This window comes from Episyrphus balteatus, chromosome 4 (assembly GCF_945859705.1).
Source record: "Episyrphus balteatus chromosome 4, idEpiBalt1.1, whole genome shotgun sequence".
In the NCBI taxonomy this organism is placed as follows: domain Eukaryota; kingdom Metazoa; phylum Arthropoda; class Insecta; order Diptera; family Syrphidae; genus Episyrphus; species Episyrphus balteatus.
This window is the reverse complement of record NC_079137.1, coordinates 81,810,373-81,820,062: the sequence shown is the minus strand read 5'-3', so window position 1 is coordinate 81,820,062 and position 9,690 is coordinate 81,810,373. Positions and strand designations below refer to the sequence as shown.

Genomic DNA, 9,690 nt, shown 5'->3' with positions numbered 1-9,690 from the left:
TTTATCTACTGCTTAGTACTTAAAACTTTTTTGAACTACTTTTGCTATACTGAAAAAGTAGTTCAAAGCAGCTTTAAGTACTAAGCAGTAGATAAATATTTCCAAAGGAACGCAGCTAGAATAATTGAATTCAAATAAATAGATTCAAAAGAAAACGATAAAAACCGAATTGTATCCCACTATAAAAACACTATTGTGACTTGATCCAATTCCAATTGTTTTAATTCACAATCAAAACAAAAACATGGCTACTGACAAATACTTGACATATTTGTCATCCACTCAGCTGTCATGTGTCATAATATTAAAAAAAAAGAAAAGAAAACCCATAAAAAATTTTTCCTTCGTCTGTAATTCGTAATTATTGAAAGAAAAAATTGATTTTCATGAAAAATTCCAAATTTTCTGTATAATTTTCCTATCTGTCCATTATCAATAAATAATAAATTATATTATAATTCCCTAAATATGTATTCATAACGTTAAAATTGTGTTCAACAATTCAACAAAAAAACATAAAATTTCAATCAACCATTCCACCTACGCAATAAAAAAAAAATGGACAACAAAAATAAAAACAAAAGAATTTGGTTTATCCTCTGCTGCTGTTCTTCAAACTAAACAACACATATCTTGCGTAACGAAAACTAAAAACAACAAAAACAAAATTTCAAGGTTGTTTTTTTGGAAGCAACACAAAAAAAATGCATCCATTTATACTCTGCCACAATGGCAGAGATTTGCAATTAAAAAGCACCTCTGTCAGCCAAGATTTAGGTCCTGTCAGTCGAATCTGTGCGACAGAAGATGAAATCTATCTTCTCAGTCATGGAATCGTATTTCAAGCACAGATTCCCACTGAAAACGATAACAATGAACTTTCTCTCGATATCATGTTCCGTAACATAGTAGACATGGACATGTGGGAAGAAAGATTCTATATTGTCGATATTTACGGTCTAGTTCGATCGAGAAATCCAGATTTAAGCTGGACAGAAATCTCATTCGATCCTCTAGAAATCGCTGAGGAACGCATTCGAATTAATCGAGTCAAATGCAATTCTCTCGGAGCGGTTTTCGTCACTGACAAGCGCGAAGTCTACGCCATGGGTGTCTGTGGCGAACTCTTCAATTGTCAATTGCCAATCCGACTCAAATCCTTTGACAAACCAATTCTCGATGTGAGTTCTGGAGATGATTTCTTCATTGTCATTGTTGAGAATGAGTATTGTGACAAAGAAGGCGAGCATTTTGGAAGAAACTCGCAAAGAACAGCTTCCAATCGGCCAGGGAACTCTTCCCGGTTGGAACGATGCTCAGAGAACTCTCTGAGCAGCCGGGAGAGTGACGCCGCAATGTGCCTTGAAGATAATATCCAAGACATTCTTCGGTGTGGTTATGCTTTACTCCACACGACAGTCTGTTCGTTTGGGGCATCGAATAATGGAGTCCTTGGGACGGGTGATCATATCAAACGTCCTGGGATCAATCATGTCCTTAATCTCTGTGAAATCGGAGTCTGTGCTATATCCACAGGCAGGGAGCACTCCATCGCTCGAACTATCGATGGGCGGTTGTTTCACTGGGGATTGAATTCCCGTCAACAGTTACAGAATGGCAAACATGAACTAAGTTCACCGGCAGAACTTCGTTTGGATACTGTATCAGTGGATTCGATAGAATCCCATGTTTTGGAAGCTTGTTGTGGGGATTATCGAACTGTCTTGCTTAAATTAAACGGTGAGAGGTTGGAGAAAGACAATGGCGAGATAACTCAACGCCAGCTGTTGGCAATGCATGTGTCGAATGTGCCTCAGAACATTCCTTTAATTCTCACCGCCAGAGATTTTACACTCTACAACGACTTTACATTCCAACAAGCCTATTATCAATTCCTCCTTTCCCTTCAACAATGTTTGCATTTGTGTCAGCGGGGAAGGGCAGTCATTCGATCGTTGCAGGCTCTCCAAAAGTCTCAACAGCAATTTACCCAGATTTGTCAGAATTACTTGCAAGTTCTCTACACACTTTTTGCTTGTTGCAAATCTTTGGAGAGTTTCTATCGTGGTGATAGTCCTTCTTTCAAGGAGATTTTATGGCTGCGAAATGCCAAAGAAGTAATAAAGATATTCGAGGACTATACGAAGTCTTACTGCGATTTGAAATCTGTAAATGGCTTTGGACAATCTAGTCAAGCTTCGTTTGGTGTCGAATCTGCTCCCAAGGAAATGTTGGAGCATTTATTCACCCATCCCTTTGGTCAGATTTCGAATTTTGTCAAACTTCTCGAAACATTGGCTCAGAATCAATCTGAGGAACCAGCGTCGAATGAGTTAAACGAGAAGCTCCTCTTATGGCAGGAATTCTCTCGTCAAAGTCGAATTGACATCGAATTGGCCGAGCATACTTATGACTTTTGGCTGCGTAATGAGAAGAATATGAAAATTCGGCCATTTATGAAGAAGCATCGACGAGTTATTCTTGCCCCAACTACTGTTCCATTGAAGTGGTACAGTGGAGTGACGACTTTGGGAACCAATTGCTTCATCCTCTTTTCGGATTGTCTATGTCAATATGCCGGAACCAGTTTGCATACATATCCTCTGGTCGCTGTGTGGGTCAAAAAAGAGAGCGAATCCAGATTGAAGATTATTACGCCTGAAAAGTCATTTAGTTTAGAGGCGAAGAATCATGAAGATAAGGTTCTGTGGTATGATCAATTGGAGTCGAGTATTATGTCAGCATTGGGACGTCCTGGGGGGAAGTTATCGAATGTTAGGACAACTGCGTATGTGTTTAGTAGCAAACATCCAAAGTATGCGAAGGTTCATGCCTATGGTCGATGGAAGAATGGAATAATGCATGGCAAGTGCTATCTTGAGTATCCAGATGGGAAATTCTATTTTGGAGATGTTCGAAATGGAGAAATTGAAGGTAAGTCTTTCCTTCTCTTTGATCTTAAATGGTTGAATCTAATTTGTATTTTTCCAGGTCATGGGAAAATGGCAATCCCATCGGTTGGCGTATACGAGGGCAATTTCAAAGCTGGCAAATTCCATGGTTACGGTTGCTTTGAAATGAATAACAACGAAGTTTATGATGGGAATTTCCGAGATGGTCTCTTCCATGGACACGGTTTGTTGCGAACGAATACTTACACTTATGTGGGCGACTATCAATTCAATTCGAAGAGTGGATATGGGATCTTAGATGACATGATTAGCGGAGATAAGTATATGGGAATGTTTGCCGATAACAAACGAGTGGGAGCAGGCACATGTATAACCATGAATGGCGACTACTTTGAGGGGATATTTGTGAATGACGAGTTGACTGGGCAGGGAATTGCAGTTTTTGAAAATGATTATTACTTTGAGGGGGAACTCACGATGCATGGACCGGCAGGAAAGGGGACCTATTACATGCCGCATGGGACTATAGATGGAGTGAGTTGGTTACTAACCATGTCTAGAATATTTATCAATGTTTTCTTTTTTGCAGGATGGTGATGACGATGATGCTACAAAGTGCAACATGATTGGAAATGTAATAAGTGGTCACCTAAGTGGCACTTGGAATGATGTTCGAGTTATAACTGGATCTGTGGCAATCAATCGAAACTTTCCGAAGTTTCCCAAGTGAGTAAAACCATAGAATAATTATACATATATAAAAGTGACACCTGAAAAAAAACATCCGCTATAAATAAGATAGGGCGTTTTTTAGTTTTTTTTATTCAATAGCCAAAAAATCCCTGAAAAGACTTTTTGGTTACGATTTAATAAAATATGCTATTTATATTTTGATTATTTCTATTGGTTTTGTTTTGTGTTCAATTTGTATGTTTTTGTTCTGTTTTAAAGTTGAATTTTCAAATGTTTGATTCTTATAACACTGACGACAAGAAAATGAACATTTTGTTCTATTATTAAGTACAAGTGTTCATTTAATTTCGATAGGGGTGTGTTAGCATTCCGGCTATAGTTGTTGTACACATTATTTGCACGTTGTCCACATACACTGTGGCGTATACTTGCTGTTTTTTGTAATGGCTTTTCCTAAACCGCATATTATGAAAGAGTTTTGGAGAAGAAAACGTTTGGTCAAGTTATAAAATTTAGGTTCATGTGATCTGTTTATTGGAATCCGTTTACTTATATTTTTGCATAAACAGTGGCTCAGACCAAGGATCTTCTTAACTTGTATTCATTCAAATTGCTTCTTTTTGTCCTTGCCACATGGGTTTTGAGTTTTATGACCGAAATGAAAAGTTAGATTTTATAGCTTTAATTTTATTTTAGAGTACTTAATGGAATTATGTTGCGCATGATTGAAGGTTATTTTTCAATTTTGATCTGTATAAAAACTACTGTTTTTGGTTTCAGGTTGAAAAACACGCTTTTATCATATACCTACTAAATGCTTTCATACCATAGCTCTGAAATTAAATTTAAGTTATAAAACCTAACTTCATTCTCTCTTCCCTTTAAATTGGGATAGTGAAAAAAACTTTTTGTGTTCTAAATCCTCCCGTTTCAATAATGTTCACACATTTTTCCAAAATAAATTGGCATGCTATTTTTAAATTCATCGACCCATTTTCAAAAAATTTTTTCGAAAATTGGGGATTATTGAGGATGCTAGAATTCTTGCAATGACTGAAAGTCGAAAGATACGAGTAAATTATTTTTGACGCTACATCCAGATTTTGAGGTTATAGTGGAATTCGTACTTAACATTTCGTAATCAGTGTAATGATTCAAAACTTTTAATATTAACTATTTGAAAAGTGCGAGCCGTTATAATTTTAAATATTGGTCATATAGCTGGTATCGCTAAAAAAATTCAATTTCCCCTCTAGGGAATTACGAAGTTTGAACCAAATCGCCTTACTGTTTTGGTCTGTTGACTGATTTGCAATTTTGCGAAGAAACGAGACGAAGACGTCAGGGATGGAAAATGACATTTTTTAATTGTACTGAAAATTTAATTTGTATTGTACTGAAATGAGTCCAATTGCATTTAAATATATTTTTTCACCCGAAAAATTAGTATAAAACTTAATCAAAATGTTTTATTTGCAAGTGGGTACTCTTAAGTTTTCTATATACCTTTCATTATTTTCTGCGTTTAAGGGTAATTTGTATTTATTTTCAGTATAAAATAAATATGGGAAGAAGAACATATTCACAGAAGAAGTATTAAAAAAATTGAAAATAAGCACAACTCTATGAAAAGATATAGTTTTAACACATAGGTATCCAACATAAAGACAAACATGCTTTCTTTGAACTTCATGAAATTTTATGTAAATCTACACTAACATGCGTATTCCATATAAAAGTTTGCAGCTCTTCGGGCTTAATGTTTTACTTTGACAGAGTGAAGTCAGTTTTGACATTTCGACTTAAAAATTATCTGATTCGAACAGCTTTTACAATATTTGCTGATGAATGTCGAACAAATAGAATAGCTTGATCTGTTTCATAAATATTTTCAGAAAACAAGTCACTAGACTCAAATTGTAATATTTATTATGGTTCAAATATCTGAAACTAAATTAAAACTTAAACAAATAAATCTGTCTTTGTTATAATTCTTTCCATTTTCCTTTTTTACTTGCGATATAGGTACTATAGGGCAAGTTTAGGATTCGTAAAAAAAATCGAACTCGAGATAACAATTTTACATGACATTACGATGATGGAGAATGCCAAAAAAGTGGGTCCGGCAATTCTGTCTGTCTGTCTGTCTGTCTGTCTGTCTGTCTGTCTGTCTGTCTGTCTGTGTGTCTGTCTCTATCTGGAGCTGCAGCCTAAACGAGTGAAGTGATTTTCTTCAAACTTGGTAGTTAGCAGTTTTTGGTGATTCCCTAGAGGGGAAATTGAAATTTTTTTTTTATGACCAAAACTAACGGTACCTGCCATATAACGGAAATAGAAAAGTTAATTTTTTTCAAAAACGGCTCTAACGATTTTGATTAAAATTTTTGTGTGTAGTACTACACATAAGGGCCAACTTTTTAAATAAAAAAAATATTTTTTGTACCGTTATTAACGGTACCTGTCATAGAACGGTTTTTTTCGTTTCTGAATATCTCGTACAAAATTAACCCGATTTAAATGAAAATTTTTATACAAAAGTGTGTAAGTAAAGATAATATTAAAATTTTAGAAAATTTTCAAAAAACGCATTTTTGGTTTTTTAAAAAATATTTCAAAATTTTTTTTTGAAAAATCAATTTTTTGAAAACGGATCAATGAAAAATTTTGAAATTTAGTTTTTATGTGTAAATAAATTATTTCTTCAAAATGGCATACCAACTTTTTTTTTGAAAAATGTTAAAAAAATTTTATATATAAAAAATTATTTTTTTAAAAAACGGCTCCTACAATTTTCAAAATTTTTTTTCTAAAAATACCTTTTTATACGAGAAATAAAATGGCATATTTGTTTTTTTTTTTAAGATATTTTAAAACAGAGTTTTATTAATTATAAAAACAGATTTAATTTTTTTTATACTACTTATGAAATTTCTTCAAAATATCAAATTTAAAATTTCTTGAATAAAAAGCTTTAACATTATAGTTACTTTAAGCATAAGAGCAAGTACGTGCGACCCCAGTCGTGCAATTTATTTTTTTAAGTTTAGATTGCAAAAGAATTTTTAAGACACAGAAAAAATTGTATTGAATTTATACAAACTCATTTGTATCGAATTCGATACAATTGTATTCACTTTTCTATGCCTGGAAGACGTTGAGTTTGTCTCCAAACAAAAAAAAAAAAAAAAAAACAACCTTTCTTGGGATACAAACCAAGAACGGCAAAATTGAGAAGCAACTCAGTTGTTGTCTCGATATTTTTGTTATTCCTTACACGTACATATCCATTATATCATATCATTTACTTGAATACTGTCATAACTCAAAAATCACGAGTTTTGAGTTATTATTGCAGAATATATTGGAATAAATTAATCTTTAGTCCTGCAGAAAGGAGCACTAGTTTTGTTTTAGAAACTAACTTTTTCCATACAAAAATAGATTTAAAACTCGTTTTCTGAAAAAAACACTTTGTTTGAGTTATGACAGTGTTCAAAATATCTAGGACAAGCTCCATTCCCTTTCGGGATTTTTTAGTACATCTAATTGCCAAAAATGTATATCGCTTGAAACTATCGGTGTCACTTCTATATATAATTATTCAATGGTACTAATATCTTCGTTCAATTCCAATGCGCTTTACACTTTTTTCTTATTTTCCAGATCTATCGGTGAACTGGTTGTGGACAATTCTCGAAAATGGCGCAATCTCTTTGATAATTTCGAAGAGCAAATCTTTGGATCGAATGATTCCACATCTTCGACAAAATTACTCTGGAATCGCATAGCAGTATTTATGACAAATCAAAAGAATCGCGAGAAAAATAAGGATCTCGAGAACATTCCCTCGTCGACGCATTATTTTGCAAAAAACATATCAATGGGCTATTCGTCGAGTTTGGATAAAATAAGTCTCAAGTCGATGAACAGTTTACTGGTGCCACCATCGGCCAAAGCTAGTTATCTTGATCTCACCTCGGATGAATCACAACCAAAGAAGTCCTACAGCCAGGAGACTCTCAATGATAGTTGGGATGGCCTTCAATATGATATATCATTCAATGAGGATAATCTTTTGAGTAGTAGTTTTTTGAATGCTCAACTTGAATGCTGGGCAACTGATTCTCTCACTTCGACTAGTACACGTAGTTCCATTGATAGTACAACCATACACTCGACATTATCGAATGGATTAGAATTTGTTCCGAGTTTTGGCGTGACCTCTCTGACAGATGATGATGTAACTGCGATTAAGGAGTATCTTGGACAAGCATTCAAAGATCCACATCATCCATTGCATTTGTTAAATCAAAAGATTGCGAATTGCTTTTGTACTTCATACGGCTCGTGGAAGGTTAAGCCGACGCCGATTCTAGCCAAGCAAGCGATGCAGGAATGGGAGTCGTTTTCGAAGAGGGTGTATAATTTTGTGAGGAGGCTGTTTCCAGCTTTGCCAGAAGATTTTTGTTCAACTGATGGATCTAGAGAAGTTATTTCCCATATCAGCCTACTCTATCCAATTGTCCTGTCCGAAGGAATCTATTCCATTTTGTTTGTTCTCTATGCACATAAGTACAGTCGCAAGGATGAGCAATATCGACAGAATTTGATGTATGTCGACAAACTCTCCGATAAGGAACTTGCAAAGATTTTGTCTCTGGATGAGTAAGTTAGTCACTTTTGAAAAATTACAAAAAAAAACTAAAAAAAAACACATTTTTGTAGGTCCCATCTTGTTGTAGTGTCGAATGCATACTTTCACGATGCTATAGCAATGCTTAAACAGCTGCAAAAAAAGTACAGTCCCAAAGCCATGCTGAATGTTATCGAACGATCCGTTGAACTTATAACAGAAGCTCACAAATATGCTGCAATGGAAAACTCTGTGATATTAGCGGCAGATAGTATGATGCCATTGGCATTGTTTTTGGTCCTTCGAGCCGGAGTACCACATTTGGGGGCAGAATTGGCGCTATTAGATGATTTAACAGGAGGTTCAAATTTTCAATCAGAAATGTCTGGTCTAGCAGGTTATTGCTACACAACAATAAAGGTATTTATTCCAATTCTAATATTAAAAATAATCGAAATTAATAATATTTGTCATTGCAGGCAGCATATGAACACATCACATCAAACCAATTGTCAAAGTCATAGTATCAAATCAAATAAATTGCTAACCAAATGAATGTTCTCGTTAAAAAGAAAAAAACGATATCTTCAACATTCCTGTTGCTTATTTTCTAAGAAACATACAAATCCATATACAATCTAAAACAACACATAATAATATATATTTTGAGAAAAGAAAAGACAGATAAAGATTTATGTATATGTAAATAAAATACAAAAATTATTGTTGGTATATAATTATATTCGTGATAAGTAAAAAATATGTTATTAATATTATTTTCAAATTTTATTTTATTTCTTTTTTTTTTTGTTTTTTTAACTCTTTTTGCGCTAAAAAAAATCGCATTGAGAGTTTAGTGGCAATAACTAAACAAAGTAAAAAATGTATATTTAAATATTTACGATAAAGCGTAGAAGAAACAAATCTAAAAAAAAATATTTCACGTTTTTTTATTTCTATGGAAGTTTTGTTATGCAATTTGTTTTAGGAAACAAATAATAAAAATAATTTCTTATCGCTGTTTCCCAAGCGAAAATACAAGTGGAAAACTTTTCATCCGAAATATTTATTCAGATCGAATGTAGAAAAATTGCAAATTGCAAGTTAAAACTCAATGATTTTGAAAAAAAAAACTCACCTCCATCCCATTTCACGTGAATAACGTTGTTTTTCTTATCCTCTTGATCAAGTTAGACATCGAGATTATAGCAGCGCCGAGAAAAAGGAAGAAGAAGAAGTAAGACATCAAAAGGAAGGACACGGAATTCGTCCGTAATGGAAAATTTCATACGATGGAATACGTGATAAGGCCGATTTTGTTTTCTAACATTCGAAGGCAGATTTCTGCGGGCCAAAGTCTCGAAACAAATTTTGGTTTACAGATATGAAATTTTCGATAAAAAATCAAGGAACCGAAAAATAATGCATTTTAAAAAATTTCCTCCAATTTAA

The 9,690-nt window shown here is 33.9% G+C and overlaps 1 protein-coding gene across 1 annotated transcript; it reads left to right on the top strand.

The window, feature by feature from the left end:
- The first annotated feature begins 327 nt into the window (after positions 1–327).
- LOC129918416 (alsin homolog) lies at positions 328–9,089 on the top strand. Its single transcript, XM_055998930.1, has 6 exons — positions 328–2,934; positions 2,992–3,446; positions 3,502–3,638; positions 7,269–8,270; positions 8,331–8,658; positions 8,718–9,089. Exons 1-6 carry the CDS (start codon positions 705–707, stop codon positions 8,760–8,762), a joined length of 4,197 nt encoding a protein of 1,398 aa, XP_055854905.1. The 5' UTR covers positions 328–704; the 3' UTR covers positions 8,763–9,089.
- Positions 9,090–9,690: the final 601 nt, after the last annotated feature.

Coding starts and splice junctions, on each gene's coding strand:
- LOC129918416 (XM_055998930.1), top strand. CDS start 705: ATGCATCCATTTATACTCTGCCACAATGGCAGAGATTTGCAATTAAAA. Junction 3,639..7,268: donor AACTTTCCGAAGTTTCCCAA/GTGAGTAAAACC, acceptor CTTATTTTCCAG/ATCTATCGGTGAACTGGTTG. Junction 8,271..8,330: donor AAGATTTTGTCTCTGGATGA/GTAAGTTAGTCA, acceptor ACATTTTTGTAG/GTCCCATCTTGTTGTAGTGT.